Source organism: Pecten maximus, chromosome 7 (assembly GCF_902652985.1).
Source record: "Pecten maximus chromosome 7, xPecMax1.1, whole genome shotgun sequence".
NCBI classification, from domain to species: Eukaryota; Metazoa; Mollusca; class Bivalvia; order Pectinida; family Pectinidae; genus Pecten; species Pecten maximus.
In genome coordinates this window covers 6,073,104-6,092,521 of record NC_047021.1, presented here as the reverse complement: position 1 = coordinate 6,092,521, position 19,418 = coordinate 6,073,104, and the positions used below count along the sequence as shown (strand labels likewise).

Below are 19,418 nucleotides of genomic sequence, written 5' to 3'. Positions count from 1 at the left end.
TCGACCTGACAGTTGTGAATGACTTGAGAAGAACCTAAACCGATCAGGGGAACGCTGCTTGCATTATAGTTTATAATCGACGGACAAACTGTCAAAAATAGATCAAAATCCCAGGAAAAGAAGGCACACGCCAGAGGTGTGCACTGAAACCGAATGCAAGAACAAGTGTGCAATGGCTTCCAGTACAGAGAACGATACTGACGTAGCACAGGCCCAAGAAAACAAAGACACACTGAAGATAAGACAAGAATCGACTGCTTCTCTGAATCTGTCAAAACGCAAAAAAGAAATCGAAAACCAACGAGAAGGACATCCAGAACTGAAAGAAAGTGAGGGAAACAGGGTTATATTATTACAATTCAATAGCATCTATTTGGGTTACTAAAAAAAATGTTAATGAGCTGTCAAAATATATATCTGACGTTGCTCAGGTGGAATGCTTTGGCCATTTTAAAGCGATTTGTTATCTACAAACATCATTAACTGTGTTACCAATCATAGAAGTCAGTTACATAAGGAACAACGTGGAAACCGTGCAATTTTGTTATCGTATTATGCATGTTTTGGTCATTCAGAATGGACGGGTAATGTTGGATGCTGTGTATAGGGTCTATGATTTACAGATTTTATACAATGTATGTTGCATTTGTACCATATTTTTCCATCATCTACTTTGACTTCGTAAAATAGGCAGATGTTTCCCTCATATCATGATTCGTGTCTGGGACAATGCTTGCTTTTTTTCTGATCTTCCAAATCGGATAAATTGTAATAGGAAGAGGTAATTAAAAATCACCTTGTCCGAACTGGGATTTGAAGTGTACATCTTACTACTAGGCTAAAGGGAAATTCCTATTAGCATTTGCTTAGGTGACTTTATACTTAGCTACTGTTGAAGCGAAAAGCAATTGACTCTTCCTTATATATTATGACGGTCATCATGCGTACACTACAGGGGTATTTCAGAAACAATTTTTGAATACTGAAACTTTGCATATTTTTTTCCATAAATGAAGGTTGGTTAGGTTACCCATTGGTAGCATTCTTATCTTTCACCTAGAGGATCAGGGTTTGATTCCCCAATTGAACCTGAAAAAGTGTTTGGGTGATCACCTGCCCAACCATTTGGGTTTTTTCCTGGGTACACTGGGGGTACCAGGTTTCTTCCTCACTAAGATGGCTCGTGCTCCCATTCCGGCCAACTAGAGTGATTATTATAAGTAATGCATCTTCTGCATTTGTTGTAAAATAAATGAAGTTTATTGTTACACTAAATATTTGTATGTAAATACAGAGCTCAAAGTGGATATTTTTATCAGGTGGCCTATTTGGCTACCAAGTCATAAAATCTAGACACCAAATAGTAAAGTTAGTCGCCCAAGTACCCAAGTTGTCGTAACTTAAAAAAAAAAAAATCTTAATTCTTTAGTTCAGTATAACATCTCTCTCTAACTTTTTTAATTGTGAGCGTCATTTTAGCATTGACTGCAAACTTTGAAAGATTACCCAAATCGCAAATTTACACAATTTTCAGTGGCCATGCAGGCACCTTATAGGTCAATAACTGGTCGCCAATGGTGAATTTAAGGCACCATGGCCACTTGAATAGGCGCTACTTTGAGCCCTGAAATATAAGTTACTTAGGATGGCTATGTGTTGCATATATACTCTGTAACTGAACTGGGGTCTTGTGTTCTTCCAGACCAATTTTCAGTTATGCAGTCCTTTGTTGATCATCTTGCATCACCTGCAGGTTGTTATGAGAGTTCAATACTGTACATAAAGCGATCCATTATACTAACACCACAGTATGGTCATGAGTTATGTTTGTACTGATTCCGTTCAGTGCAAACTGTTGAGCAGTCAATCTCAAGTGCCATTTTCAATGACTTTGGTATGTCATGGTCTTGGCCAGAACTCATATATAGCTTTACTCACTGTAACAAACAATTGATTCAAAGTCCCAAAAGAGAGGCAGTGTTGGGGAAAGCATCATTTATAAGAAAAAATAAATCGAGAGTAAGATCCCAAATTATGTTTCCTCTCTATTTTCAGCATATGAAGGTCATACTCATGTTGGGGAGGAAAGCAAGCATATCAGGATTTTGCCCATAGTTATCCAATCTATGTTTCTTTGCCATGCAGACAGGGCTTCAAATATTGCTTTTTCTCTGATTTTGGGTCTGAAGAATTAATAGACACCGATCAATAAGTTATTTTAAAGCATTGTTGTGTAGTCTGCCTTTTCTCCCGATTGGAATTTCATCCTTGGTAATAGTTGTAAATGTTTGAGTATGCTTCAAAAACACAAAGTTCTAATTATTTGACTTTTGCTTTTTATTTTCAGTTGATATGGATGTTGAGTGGTTGCAAACTGATGCGGACTTGAAAATCATATTGAATATTGATCTCAAACCAGAACAGATAAATGGAGTGGACCCTACAATCACAGACACTGATGCCCATCTCAAGTTCCCAGGTAGGTCAAATAAGAAAACAAAGTGTCTATTCAATTATTATTATTCGTGATTCCTTCTCTACGAGGTGTCATCAGATGCCAATCTAATTAAAATTAGACTTGTAATTTCCACTCCTCAATGATACACTGCAATACAAGATCTAACAATACTCACAGGGGGTCAGCCAATCAGAGTGTTGCCTATGAAATTTACAGTGTGATTTCATTCTTCAGAAGTATAAATCAAGTTGTAACTACTAAGGAGACGCAACCAAAGGCTTGTTTAAGAGTCTTTGTCATTGGTTGACTAATGACATCATTGACCAGTTTTCATTGGCTTATATTTGAAGCTCAAAGGTCATGCTGAGATGACCTCCTCCCAGGAGGGTATTGTTACATCTTGTATTGCATTGTATCATAGAGGAGCAGAAATTACAAGAATAATTTTAATTAGATTGGATCAGATGCTTTCTTGAAACAAAATGGTTTGATATACACTGTACATGATACAACTAAATAGTTTTTATAGGTCATTAGGATATATTGTGTTAAAATCGTTGATTGATTTTTGATAAATGATTTAAAGGCTTGATATATTTGCTGGCACGGAGCGCTGTGTTAAGTTTACATAAATGAATTATCCTGATCCAGTTTGAAGGTCATTGGTATCCTGTGTACTTAAATCTTTACATTGTTTCTTCTGAATGACCATGAACCTCAGGGTTATGATATTTCACATGAATCATTATAGAACAAATAGGACTTACATTGTGATGTACATTATTGATATACATACAACACAACTGTGAAATGCACTAACACACGCTTAAAATCTTTCAACAAAACATTCTTTTCCTAAGCTGCAGAACAAATGAGTGATTCAGGCCCATTTGGTCTCTTGTTCTCTTTTAGATGGACGCACCTGGTCCTGTAACTTTTTCAGGCAGATACAGGGAGAAACTTGTAGACTCAATTTCAAAAACAGACAGCTTATTCTGTATGCCAGAAAAAAGGAAATTGGACATTGGGTGTCCTACATGGTAAATATATTGAAATTTACATTTATCAATGCTTCAGTGATCATGATTTGTCAGTGGAGTGTAAAATTTGAAAGTAATGCAAAATGATTTATGCAAAACAATTTGACAGCATTACTCTCACAAATGCATCAGCTTGAGCAATAGAATTGGTAAAAACCAAGTTTAATTGTAATAACTGGCTACAAACTATTTTTTAGATTCCAAATTGTATACCTGATGAGGATGTAAGAGACAACAAGACAACAGAACTATTTGATTTAGAAATCCCAGACAAAAGTTTTGAGAATGCAGAATCACCACAGGAAGAGAAGGGTACCAAAGAAACTATTGGCAAATCGTCACCCTCAGAAGATCCCACCAATATGAACAGTATGTAGAATGTTTATTCCTGATATACATGTATTTGATTACTATTTGGCTCATCTGTTCGAATGACAGTAAATTGTGATTTCAGACTTTCAAAATATTTTAGTATATTTAAGATGCTACATCACAGACACCAGTATAGAAAGATTATCTAATTAACTCTAAAAAAATAAAGAAAAAAAACTAGCATCCAAAGCCATCCATATAATAATGACTTATAACAAGGAAAGTTACATACAAAATATAGTGGTGGGGTACAATAGAATTAATTAATTATCCACTTTAGATTAACAGAATTTTGAAGGATGGTAATAGCATAAAGTATGTAACTTCTGATATTATATAAAAGTAAACAAGAGCAAATTATTGTTTTTCATCAATCATAATTATACTCTGTAGGAGATGTAACATATTTTAATGTTCAATCATCAACCAAAGTTCATCCCCTGGACATACAATCTATTCTGCACAATGTATTACAGTTTCCTTTCCCCACTTGCATTCCACTGATACTGGGGCGGAATTATAATAATGAAGAAGTGGGATTTTAACTGTTTATAGTTTGTGTTATTCCTGTGTCAACTGCTATTTTGTTCACGATCTTAATGCATTTTATTTTACAATTTTATTCAACTTCAGATTCAGCTTATCAGCTACAACACACCAAACATGATTGGATTGAGAAGGTAAATAACAGTAGGGAAACTGAACATAATATTGCCAAATTTAAACAAACTAGCACCAAAAAAATTGTATCCTCTTTTCAATTTGTAACTATTTGATTTAATGATATTTCACAGATTAGTTTTGATGTATTTAATTTTTGCACTAAATCAATTTGCACTTCAATTGTAAAAAATCAATTTTATCGAAAAATATTCAATAGAATCAGCATTTTACGAACTGAAGGATTTTTAAAATATTGAAAAACACAGTGCACTTATAATGTTTAAACCTGATATTTAAGAAATCCTTTTGAGGCATGTTTTGACTATATCATGGTAATTAACAGACAACTTTGTGTATTGAGTAGCAGTTTGGGGTACAGATATAAAATAGTTCAAGATGATAACTTGCCACTGATTATTGATGACATAATATATTTGTAATACAATTAGATGTAAATATAATAATACAGTGCAACTTTCCGAACCGATCACTTCTTGATACCGATCAAAATGGTAATGTACCGGAATTGATCCATCTTTATTTTAGCAATAAAAAACTTCCAATACCAATCCCTCTGAATTCAGAATATGGAACCAATTCTGTGTCCAGAATACTAAAAATTACTTTTGTAAACTGGCCTTACCTTAATGAGCGTGAAAGGTGCCCGGCTAATTGACTGTAAAATCAACACCTGTGGGGATTTTGTCATAAACTTTGCTTTTCGTCATGCCCGTATATTAGGTAAGTTGGTACATAAAACCTATAGGAGCATTGTGATTTAACTGTGTACTAATCAATATGGTCAAGCTGAAACTGTGCATCATCAAGGCAGTACACTCAGTTCACCATCAGAGAGTTAGAAAGCCGCAGTTTCGCATCTAACTTGCTTGAGGCCCAAAACAGGTTATTTTTGCAGCTGACAAATCAGCAGATGATATGGAAGCTAATAGTAGATCAGGCATCAATCAATGTCCTGAATAAGGTTGGTAGGAACTGGTTACTGTTCCAAATTATTGTTCTTATTTTTATTTGTAAAATCATTCTAGTTTGGAATGAAATATACTGCCCCTTATCATGCCTCATGAGCACAAAAGTGTACATGTAGTGATCGGCTGGATGGAGGTCAATGCCAATGACAGCATTGTGAAGTGATAAGTGAAATGATATGGTTATGGCATACACTTTTAATCGGAAATAGAACTTATTTGATAAGCTATGTATGGATTAACTTCCATAATTTAAAGCACTGCTTCAAAGATACGAAAACTTAGGTCATCCGATCAATATTATCCCCGGATCCTGACCGGTCAAAATGGATCACTTTTCTGAACGGAACCGTTTCCAAACTGGCCACATTTTCCTGTACCGTGCATGATCGGTTAAGAGAAGTTCCACTAAAATTTAACTAATATTATACCTGTAGTATTAAACAGTCCAGTACTATAAATAGCTTGGAAGGTATCGGTACAAATATTTCAATCAGATTTATTATATTATTTTTCAGGAAAATGTCATTGTGGTACACATATATGTAAAGGAAGCCAAGCAGGAGGGTGTTCAGGTGTTGTTTGATGTACAGACTCTGTCAGTCTGCTTCCAGACTTCGTAAGTTATAATAACGTCAAATTATAAACTCTTGAGAATCTTGACATTTGAGTGTTGTAAGTCGTGTACGAGATATTTCATGAACCCCTGGATAGATTTAATTCATATTTCACACCATAGCATCACACAACTAAGTTCTACACTTGATTAGATTTTGGTGGTCATCAGTAAAGGTTAAAGGTCAAAACCACACTTTCATTTGGAAAATATAAAGCTGGTGTACACAATATTTCATGAACCCCTGGAAAGATTGTTTTCATATTTACACCACAGCATGAAATCCTACACCTGATTAGATTTTGTCATACAAGTTTGAGGGTATGACTAAGATTTTCAACCTTTGAATTATGTTTTGAACATTCAAAAGACTATCTTACAAAGGTGTTGCTTTATCTCTTTATCTGAGAGTAATTCTATTCTATACAAATTCTTTATCTGAGAGAGTAATTCTATTGTATACAAATTCACATTTGTGCCCTTTTGTTTGGGGATTATTTTGATTTTCAACATGAAAGGCTTTTTTTATATTCTGAAATGTTTCATCCAATATCAGATGATGTATTATTTGAGATTCTACCATGTTTGCTATGTAACGCCAGTTTTGATTGATTAAAAACCATGTATTATTTGAGAATCATTGAGTTAACATTTTGGTTGGGATGATTTCCAGATATTCCTTGAAAAGACATTGTTACTTTACAAATGTCATTCTTTTTATTGTTTTTTGTTTTAATAAATTCACAAATAAGATGCACTTGAAAAATGTATTTGACAAATGGAAATTGTGTTACATTTATTTCACAGGAATTCCAAATTTTTACAATTGCATGGAGGTACTGATGAAAAGACAATTTTCAGTTGGGATGTCCAATTGAAGTAAGTACAAGAATCTTTATTTCACGTCAAATATGGCAATGGGTAACATAAGCTCAACAGCTTGTACTTTGACAAACATATAAAATTCTGCTGCAAACATAATATATATAAAGCATATAACATGATACAAAGCACATGGACAATGCATATAAGCACAGAAAAGCATTAGGAAATATAAAATTAACTTTGAGAAACAAAGACTGAAATATCACTAATTCAGTGTTAAGAGATTGAGGGTTAAGAATGAACACTTACATTTCTCAGACATAGTGTTAGAGGTAAAGTTAAAACACTATCAGAGCAAAAGTGTAATATACATATGATATATGCTACTATAGCAAAAGGTGAAAATTTCCAGGATATACACTAATATAGTGCGAGTTAAAAGAAACTGACTGAAGAAACTATGCAAATTATTTTTTTTAAATTCCATATAGCAAAGTAAAAATAGTAAAAAGTTTTAGTAAAGCATAAAGATATTAAATAGTGTTCATATCAAAGCACCATAACAACAAAAAATGGAAAGCATTACATGCAAATCTGAGGGCATTAGATGTAGACTATGTCCACAAAGACGGCAAACATTTAAAGCAGAACAAAAATCATATAGATACACACATAGAGCACTTATGGTCAAGGCCATCCCACACACAGAACTGTCTGCGAAATTCCACATACGTAATTCTCTACCACCTTACGCAGGTCGTTTGGCAGACAGTTCCATATGCGGGATGCCTCATATCTGAAAGACCTGTGGCCATACCTGGTGGTGCTAACCCTTGGTACATGTTATACTTGTCCTTCTGTCCTGAAAGAATACACAGATTCTTTTTAGTAATAAGACTACAAATTAAGTCTGGAGCTTTATTGTTAAAAATTTTAAAAACTTCACATGCCATTAGCTTCATTGTATGTATATATAGGAATGAGGTATTGGACTGTGATAAAAGTTTCTTAATGTCGTAATTAAAATCATTGAGAAAAAAGCGCAAGCCTCTCCTGTAATTTCCTGGTTGCTACCTGGCTACAAAAATGCCATACCAGAGGAAAATAATCAAAATTTGAGAGTACAAAAGATTTATATATTAACATTTTTGTGGCCTTTGGTAACATATGACCAATTCTCTTTAAAACTGCCAACTGTTTGGAGGCTTTTCTACATATTACAGATACCTGTTTGTCAAATTCAATAAAAACTCAATTTCAACACCTAAAAGTTTTATAAAACAGATTTATATGAAACTTGCTACAAATATTCTACACCAAAATAGCTTAACGAGTTCGTGTTAAGGAATTTTGTGATTATTTTTACCAGAGTCATGCCCCTTCTATTGCCAAATATGGACATTGTGTAGAAAATGCAGGAAGTTTTCCATTTCTTATTAAATTCCTCTAAGATTTTGTTCACTACAACAAGAAGCAATTATGTTCAACATACATTAGGTGTTTTTATACACCCTGTTGTAGCTTTTTCAGTGACAAGCATATCATGCTCCCACTTGTGGAACTCTTGTTGAAAAAGCTCTGTAGGCCAAAATTACTGTATAGCTGCAACATGTCCTAAGGCAATGATGCTCTATCTTCAACTTCAACAAGCCTTTTGAAAAAAAAATGGAATGTTAGCAAATGGAGATACTGTATCAATTAAGCATTGTTTTTCTTTTAGTAGTTGTTACTAAAAATGTGTTATTGTTCTACATTCTATAATAATATTGATTTATGTTTCAGAAATGAAATTGTTCCTTCAAAATCAAAGTACCGTTTAACTCCAGCAATGATAGAAGTTACGCTGGGTAAAAAAAAGCCTCAACGGTGGAACACTCTGGAAGCCCCTCAGAGAAAAGGTAATTTTACAGGTAGACATACAGCCCGTTTGTTTGAATGTATATAAAACCTTACTTCATAGCATTTTGGAAAAACAAAGATACTGTTAAATAAAGGTAAAGTTGTATGAGTGCATAAAGAATAATACTGATTATTCCAGTCAAAAAAAAGACAAAAGTTAATTATTCAGATCCTAGTTGCACCATTAAAAACAACAAACCACATGAAAAGGGGATTTTCATTTAGTCATTATTTTCCAGAGAGTGCTTGTTCTTCCAAATCAGAAAGTTGGATTTCCACTGGAAAGACATCTAATGATAGAGAAGTGAACACATGCACTGAAAACCAGTCTAGTGTGATGTTTGATGAGCTGTCCAATGTATCAACTGTTAAGAAAGGGGACTTCGCAGACAACAAGACTGTAGAGGCATGTAAGGGAGCCACAGGCACGTTACAACCCCTCAAAGACATCAATACACAGGTAAATAGTCTACACAGACACGTTACAACCCCTCAAAGACATCAGTACACAGGTAAATAGTCTACACAGGCACGTTACAACCCCTCAAAGATATCAGTACACAGGTAAATAGTCAACACAGACACGTTACAACCCCTCAAAGACATCAGTACACAGGTAAATAGTCTACACAGGCACGTTACAACCCCTCAAAGACATCACTACACAGGTAAATAGTCTACACAGACACGTTACAACCCCTCAAAGACATCACTACACAGGTAAATAGTCTACACAGACACGTTACAACCCCTCAAAGATATCAATACACAGGTAAATAGTCAACACAGGCACGTTACAACCCCTCAAAGACATCAGTACACAGGTAAATAGTCTACACAGACATGTTACAACCCCTCAAAGACATCACTACACAGGTAAATAGTCTACACAGACACGTTACAACCCCTCAAAGACATCAGTACACAGGTAAATAGTCTACACAGACACGTTACAACCCCTCAAAGACATCAATACACAGGTAAATAGTCTACACAGACACGTTACAACCCCTCAAAGACATCAGTACACAGGTAAATAGTCTACACAGGCATGTTACAACCCCTCAAAGACATCACTACACAGGTAAATAGTCTACACAGACACCTTACAACCCCTCAAAGACATCAATACACAGGTAAATAGTCTACACAGGCACGTTACAACCCCTCAAAGACATCAATACACAGGTAAATAGTCTACACAGACACGTTACAACCCCTCAAAGACATCAATACACAGGTAAATAGTCTACACAGGCACGTTACAACCCCTCAGAGACATCAATACACAGGTAAATAGTCTACACAGGCACGTTACAACCTCTCAGAGACATCAATACACAGGTAAATAGTCTACACAGACACGTTACAACCCCTCAAAGACATCGGTACACAGGTAAATAGTCTACACAGACACGTTACAACCCCTCAAAGACATCAATACACAGGTAAATAGTCTACACAGACACGTTACAACCCCTCAAAGACATCACTACACAGGTAAATAGTCTACACAGGCACGTTACAACCCCTCAAAGACATCAGTACACAGGTAAATAGTCTACACAGACACATTACAACCCCTCAAAGACATCAGTACACAGGTAAATAGTCTACACAGGCATGTTACAACCCCTCAAAGACATCAGTACACAGGTAAATAGTCTACACAGACACGTTACAACCCCTCAAAGACATCAATACACAGGTAAATAGTCTACACAGACACGTTACAACCCCTCAAAGACATCAATACACAGGTAAATAGTCAACACAGACACGTTACAACCCCTCAAAGACATCAATACACAGGTAAATAGTCTACACAGGCACGTTACAACCCCTCAAAGACATCACTACACAGGTAAATAGTCTACACAGACACATTACAACCCCTCAAAGACATCACTACACAGGTAAATAGTCAACACAGGCACGTTACAACCCCTCAAAGACATCAGTACACAGGTAAATAGTCAACACAGACATGTTACAACCCCTCAAAGACATCAATACACAGGTAAATAGTCTACACAGGCACGTTACAACCCCTCAAAGACATCAATACACAGGTAAATAGTCTACACAGGCACGTTACAACCCCTCAAAGACATCAGTACACAGGTAAATAGTCTACACAGACATGTTACAACCCCTCAAAGACATCACTACACAGGTAAATAGTCAACACAGACACGTTACAACCCCTCAAAGACATCAGTACACAGGTAAATAGTCTACACAGACACGTTACAACCCCTCAAAGACATCAATACACAGGTAAATAGTCTACACAGGCACGTTACAACCCCTCAAAGACATCAGTACACAGGTAAATAGTCTACACAGGCACGTTACAACCCCTCAAAGACATCAGTACACAGGTAAATAGTCTACACAGGCATGTTACAACCCCTCAAAGACATCAATACACAGGTAAATAGTCTACACAGGCATGTTACAACCCCTCAAAGACATCAATACACAGGTAAATAGTCTACACAGGCACGTTACAACCCCTCAAAGACATCAATACACAGGTAAATAGTCTACACAGACACGTTACAACCCCTCAAAGACATCAGTACACAGGTAAATAGTCTACACAGACACGTTACAACCCCTCAAAGACATCAATACACAGGTAAATAGTCTACACAGACACGTTACAACCCCTCAAAGACATCAATACACAGGTAAATAGTCTACACAGACACGTTACAACCCCTCAAAGACATCAATACACAGGTAAATAGTCTACACAGGCACGTTACAACCCCTCAAAGACATCAATACACAGGTAAATAGTCTACACAGACACGTTACAACCCCTCAAAGACATCAATACACAGGTAAATAGTCTACACAGGCACGTTACAACCCCTCAAAGACATCAATACACAGGTAAATAGTCTACACAGGCATGTTACAACCCCTCAAAGACATCAATACACAGGTAAATAGTCAACACAGACACGTTACAACCCCTCAAAGACATCAGTACACAGGTAAATAGTCTACACAGACACGTTACAACCCCTCAAAGACATCAGGTACACAGGTAAATAGTCTACACAGACATGTTACAACCCCTCAAAGACATCAATACACAGGTAAATAGTCTACACAGACACATTACAACCCCTCAAAGACATCGGTACACAGGTAAATAGTCTACACAGACACGTTACAACCCCTCAAAGACATCAATACACAGGTAAATAGTCTACACAGACACGTTACAACCCCTCAAAGACATCAATACACAGGTAAATAGTCTACACAGACACGTTACAACCCCTCAAAGACATCGGTACACAGGTAAATAGTCTACACAGACACATTACAACCCCTCAAAGACATCAATACACAGGTAAATAGTCTACACAGACACGTTACAACCCCTCAAAGACATCGGTACACAGGTAAATAGTCTACACAGACACGTTACAACCCCTCAAAGACATCAATACACAGGTAAATAGTCTACACAGACACATTACAACCCCTCAAAGACATCAGTACACAGGTAAATAGTCTACACAGACACGTTACAACCCCTCAAAGACATCAATACACAGGTAAATAGTCTACACAGACACGTTACAACCCCTCAAAGACATCAGTACACAGGTAAATAGTCTACACAGACACGTTACAACCCCTCAAAGACATCAATACACAGGTAAATAGTCTACACAGGCACGTTACAACCCCTCAAAGACATCAATACACAGGTAAATAGTCTACACAGACACGTTACAACCCCTCAAAGACATCACTACACAGGTAAATAGTCTACACAGGCACGTTACAACCCCTCAAAGACATCAATACACAGGTAAATAGTCTACACAGACACGTTACAACCCCTCAAAGACATCAGTACACAGGTAAATAGTCTACACAGACACGTTACAACCCCTCAAAGACATCACTACACAGGTAAATAGTCTACACAGGCACGTTACAACCCCTCAAAGACATCAATACACAGGTAAATAGTCTACACAGACACGTTACAACCCCTCAAAGACATCATACACAGGTAAATAGTCTACACAGACACGTTACAACCCCTCAAAGACATCATACACAGGTAAATAGTCTACACAGGACACGTTACAACCCCCTCAAAGACATCAATACACAGGTAAATAGTCTACACAGACACGTTACAACCCCTCAAAGACATCAATACACAGGTAAATAGTCAACACAGACACGTTACAACCCCTCAAAGACATCAATACACAGGTAAATAGTCTACACAGGCATGTTACAACCCCTCAAAGACATCAGTACACAGGTAAATAGTCTACACAGACACGTTACAACCCCTCAAAGACATCAATACACAGGTAAATAGTCTACACAGGCACGTTACAACCCCTCAAAGACATCAGTACACAGGTAAATAGTCTACACAGGCACGTTACAACCCCTCAAAGACATCAGTACACAGGTAAATAGTCTACACAGACACGTTACAACCCCTCAAAGACATCAATACACAGGTAAAGAGTCTACACAGGCATGTTACAACCCCTCAAAGACATCAATACACAGGTAAATAGTCTACACAGGCACGTTACAACCCCTCAAAGACATCAATACACAGGTAAATAGTCTACACAGACACGTTACAACCCCTCAAAGACATCAATACACAGGTAAATAGTCTACACAGACACGTTACAACCCCTCAAAGACATCAATACACAGGTAAATAGTCTACACAGGCACGTTACAACCCCTCAAAGACATCAATACACAGGTAAATAGTCTACACAGGCACATTACAACCCCTCAAAGACATCAATACACAGGTAAATAGTCTACACAGGCACGTTACAACCCCTCAAAGACATCAATACACAGGTAAATAGTCTACACAGACACGTTACAACCCCTCAAAGACATCACTACACAGGTAAATAGTCTACACAGACACGTTACAACCCCTCAAAGACATCAATACACAGGTAAATAGTCTACACAGACACGTTACAACCCCTCAAAGACATCACTACACAGGTAAATAGTCTACACAGACACGTTACAACCCCTCAAAGACATCAATACACAGGTAAATAGTCTACACAGGCACATTACAACCCCTCAAAGACATCAATACACAGGTAAATAGTCTACACAGGCACTGTTACAACCCCTCAAAGACATCAATACACAGGTAAATAGTCTACACAGGCACATTACAACCCCTCAAAGACATCAATACACAGGTAAATAGTCTACACAGACACGTTACAACCCCTCAAAGACATCACTACACAGGTAAATAGTCTACACAGGCACGTTACAACCCCTCAAAGACATCAATACACAGGTAAATAGTCTACACAGACACGTTACAACCCCTCAAAGACATCAATACACAGGTAAATAGTCTACACAGACACGTTACAACCCCTCAAAGACATCAGTACACAGGTAAATAGTCTACACAGGCACGTTACAACCCCTCAAAGACATCAATACACAGGTAAATAGTCTACACAGACACGTTACAACCCCTCAAAGACATCACTACACAGGTAAATAGTCTACACAGACACGTTACAACCCCTCAAAGACATCACTACACAGGTAAATAGTCTACACAGGCACGTTACAACCCCTCAAAGACATCAGTACACAGGTAAATAGTCTACACAGACACGTTACAACCCCTCAAAGACATCAGTACACAGGTAAATAGTCTACACAGACACGTTACAACCCCTCAAAGACATCAGTACACAGGTAAATAGTCTACACAGACACGTTACAACCCCTCAAAGACATCAATACACAGGTAAATAGTCTACACAGACACGTTACAACCCCTCAAAGACATCAGTACACAGGTAAATAGTCTACACAGACACGTTACAACCCCTCAAAGACATCAATACACAGGTAAATAGTCTACACAGACACGTTACAACCCCTCAAAGACATCAATACACAGGTAAATAGTCTACACAGGCACGTTACAACCCCTCAAAGACATCAGTACACAGGTAAATAGTCTACACAGACACGTTACAACCCCTCAAAGACATCAATACACAGGTAAATAGTCTACACAGGACACGTTACAACCCCTCAAAGACATCAATACACAGGTAAATAGTCTACACAGACACGTTACAACCCCTCAAAGACATCAATACACAGGTAAATAGTCTACACAGACACGTTACAACCCCTCAAAGACATCAATACACAGGTAAATAGTCTACACAGACACGTTACAACCCCTCAAAGACATCAATACACAGGTAAATAGTCTACACAGACACGTTACAACCCCTCAAAGACATCAGTACACAGGTAAATAGTCTACACAGGCACGTTACAACCCCTCAAAGACATCAGTACACAGGTAAATAGTCTACACAGACACGTTACAACCCCTCAAAGACATCAGTACACAGGTAAATAGTCTACACAGACACGTTACAACCCCTCAAAGACATCAATACACAGGTAAATAGTCTACACAGGCACGTTACAACCCCTCAAAGACATCACTACACAGGTAAATAGTCTACACAGGCACGTTACAACCCCTCAAAGACATCAATACACAGGTAAATAGTCTACACAGGACACGTTACAACCCCTCAAAGACATCAATACACAGGTAAATAGTCTACACAGGCACGTTACAACCCCTCAAAGACATCAATACACAGGTAAATAGTCTACACAGACACGTTACAACCCCTCAAAGACATCAATACACAGGTAAATAGTCTACACAGGACACGTTACAACCCCTCAAAGACATCAGTACACAGGTAAATAGTCTACACAGACACGTTACAACCCCTCAAAGACATCAATACACAGGTAAATAGTCTACACAGGCACGTTACAACCCCTCAAAGACATCAATACACAGGTAAATAGTCTACACAGGCACGTTACAACCCCTCAAAGACATCAGTACACAGGTAAATAGTCTACACAGGACACTGTTACAACCCCTCAAAGACATCAATACACAGGTAAATAGTCTACACAGGACACGTTACAACCCCTCAAAGACATCAATACACAGGTAAATAGTCTACACAGGCACGTTACAACCCCTCAAAGACATCAGTACACAGGTAAATAGTCTACACAGACACGTTACAACCCCTCAAAGACATCAATACACAGGTAAATAGTCTACACAGACACGTTACAACCCCTCAAAGACATCAATACACAGGTAATAGTCTACACAGACACGTTACAACCCCTCAAAGACATCAATACACAGGTAAATAGTCTACACAGACACGTTACAACCCCTCAAAGACATCAATACACAGGTAAATAGTCTACACAGACACGTTACAACCCCTCAAAGACATCAGTACACAGGTAAATAGTCTACACAGGCACGTTACAACCCCTCAAAGACATCAGTACACAGGTAAATAGTCTACACAGACACGTTACAACCCCTCAAAGACATCAATACACAGGTAAATAGTCTACACAGGCACGTTACAACCCCTCAAAGACATCAATACACAGGTAAATAGTCTACACAGGCACGTTACAACCCCTCAAAGACATCAATACACAGGTAAATAGTCTACACAGACACGTTACAACCCCTCAAAGACATCAATACACAGGTAAATAGTCTACACAGGACACGTTACAACCCCTCAAAGACATCAATACACAGGTAAATAGTCTACACAGACACGTTACAACCCCTCAAAGACATCAATACACAGGTAAATAGTCTACACAGACACGTTACAACCCCTCAAAGACATCAATACACAGGTAAATAGTCTACACAGACACGTTACAACCCCTCAAAGACATCAAGTACACAGGTAAATAGTCTACACAGGCACGTTACAACCCCTCAAAGACATCAATACACAGGTAATAGTCTACACAGGACAGTTACAACCCCTCAAAGACATCAATACACAGGTAAATAGTCTACACAGGCACGTTACAACCCCTCAAAGACATCATACACAGGTAAATAGTCTACACAGACACGTTACAACCCCTCAAAGACATCAATACACAGGTAAATAGTCTACACAGGCACGTTACAACCCCTCAAAGACATCACTACACAGGTAAATAGTCTACACAGACACGTTACAACCCCTCAAAGACATCAATACACAGGTAAATAGTCTACACAGACACGTTACAACCCCTCAAAGACATCAATACACAGGTAAATAGTCTACACAGGCACGTTACAACCCCTCAAAGACATCAATACACAGGTAAATAGTCTACACAGGCACGTTACAACCCCTCAAAGACATCAATACACAGGTAAATAGTCTACACAGACACGTTACAACCCCTCAAAGACATCAATACACAGGTAAATAGTCTACACAGACACGTTACAACCCCTCAAAGACATCAATACACAGGTAAATAGTCTACACAGGCACGTTACAACCCCTCAAAGACATCAGTACACAGGTAAATAGTCTACACAGACACGTTACAACCCCTCAAAGACATCAATACACAGGTAAATAGTCTACACAGACACGTTACAACCCCTCAAAGACATCAATACACAGGTAAATAGTCTACACAGGACACGTTACAACCCCTCAAAGACATCAATACACAGGTAAATAGTCTACACAGACACGTTACAACCCCTCAAAGACATCAATACACAGGTAAATAGTCTACACAGACACGTTACAACCCCTCAAAGACATCACTACACAGGTAAATAGTCTACACAGGCACGTTACAACCCCTCAAAGACATCAATACACAGGTAAATAGTCTACACAGACACGTTACAACCCCTCAAAGACATCACTACACAGGTAAATAGTCTACACAGACACGTTACAACCCCTCAAAGACATCAGTACACAGGTAAATAGTCTACACAGACACGTTACAACCCCTCAAAGACATCAATACACAGGTAAATAGTCTACACAGGACACGTTACAACCCCTCAAAGACATCAATACACAGGTAAATAGTCTACACAGCACGTTACAACCCCTCAAAGACATCAATACACAGGTAAATAGTCTACACAGGACACGTTACAACCCCTCAAAGACATCAATACACAGGTAAATAGTCTACACAGCACGTTACAATCAAACATCACATATCACAAATAGGTTACACAGGCACAAACCCTCAAAGACATCAAATCACAGGTAAATAGTCTCACAGGCCGTTTCACATAACAACCCCTCAAAGACATCTGGTACACAGGTAAAAATCTTCACAGACGTTACACTTAGACTCAATACAAGGTAATGTTACAAGGAGTTATCAACCCCAAAGAATCGAGTGATACACAGTATCTCAGCTACAAGGTAGTGCAATTAGTTCATCCAGTTAGAAGCTACCATGAACGTCAACCCCTCAAGACACAATACAAGAATTAGTAACAGACGTGTCCCCTCAAAGACAGTCAGACACAGCGTTGGAAAGGCACTTGACAACCCTCAAAGAATCAAACAGGTAAATTCTACAGCACTTTACAACCCCAAAGGACATATACACGGTAAATAGTCTACACACTTTTACAAACCCTCAAGACACATGTACTAAATCAATCGTCTACATAGCACTTTAAACACCCCTAAAAATCATGGTAAATATCTGTCACAGAACTTACACCCTAAAGACATGGATCAAGGTATGTTACACAACATTGACAACTCCTGCATAAGTACACACTACAATGAAAGAGGCCATAATGTTTAACTTATTTCCCCCAAGCATAAAAGGTTAAATATCTCCAGTACACTGTACAACCCTCAAAGACATCAGTACACAGGTAAAATCTTCACAGACAATTCAAACCTAGAAAATATGAACTTTAGGTGGAATGAGTCTACAAGCATTCCCCTCAAAGACATCAAAACAGAATAGTCATCAAAAGTTCCCTAAAGACATCTCAGGTCATTAGTTTACACTGCGTTTCAACCCTCCCAAAAGATCATACAAGGTAAATAGTAACAAGTTGTTACACCCCTAAAGACATCAATACACAGTATAGTCTCACAGACACGTACACTCGCAAATGTACACAGCGTGTAAAAAGTAACAGACCAATACAATCACTAAAGACATTATAACAGGTTAATAGTCTACACAGACACGTTACAACCCCTCAAAGACATCAATACACAGGTAAATAGTCTACACAGGCACGTTACAACCCCTCAAAGACATCAATACACAGGTAAATAGTCTACACAGGACATTACAACCCCTCAAAGACATCAGTACACAGGTAAATAGTCTACACAGGCACGTTACAACCCCTCAAAGACATCAGTACACAGGTAAATAGTCTACACAGACACGTTACAACCCCTCAAAGACATCACTACACAGGTAATAGTCAACACAGACACGTTACAACCCTCAAAGACATCAGTACACAGGTAAATAGTCTACACAGACACGTTACAACCCCTCAAAGACATCAGTACACAGGTAAATAGTCTACACAGGCACGTTACAACCCCTCAAAGACATCAATACACAGGTAAATAGTCTACACAGACTAC

At 37.9% G+C, this 19,418-nt stretch overlaps 1 protein-coding gene across 1 annotated transcript in view; it reads left to right on the top strand.

The window, feature by feature from the left end:
- Positions 1 to 2: 2 nt before the first annotated feature.
- LOC117331442 (ubiquitin carboxyl-terminal hydrolase 19-like) overlaps positions 3 to 19,418 on the top strand; it is a 46,466-nt gene continuing 27,050 nt past the window's right edge. Inside the window, exons 1-9 of the mRNA XM_033890154.1 lie at positions 3 to 329; positions 2,348 to 2,479; positions 3,371 to 3,498; positions 3,696 to 3,867; positions 4,504 to 4,550; positions 6,038 to 6,138; positions 6,943 to 7,014; positions 8,743 to 8,858; positions 9,099 to 9,319. Coding sequence (XP_033746045.1) covers positions 173 to 329; positions 2,348 to 2,479; positions 3,371 to 3,498; positions 3,696 to 3,867; positions 4,504 to 4,550; positions 6,038 to 6,138; positions 6,943 to 7,014; positions 8,743 to 8,858; positions 9,099 to 9,319 — 1,146 coding nt within the window. The 5' untranslated portion in view covers positions 3 to 172. The remainder of the gene's footprint in view (positions 330 to 2,347; positions 2,480 to 3,370; positions 3,499 to 3,695; positions 3,868 to 4,503; positions 4,551 to 6,037; positions 6,139 to 6,942; positions 7,015 to 8,742; positions 8,859 to 9,098; positions 9,320 to 19,418) is intronic.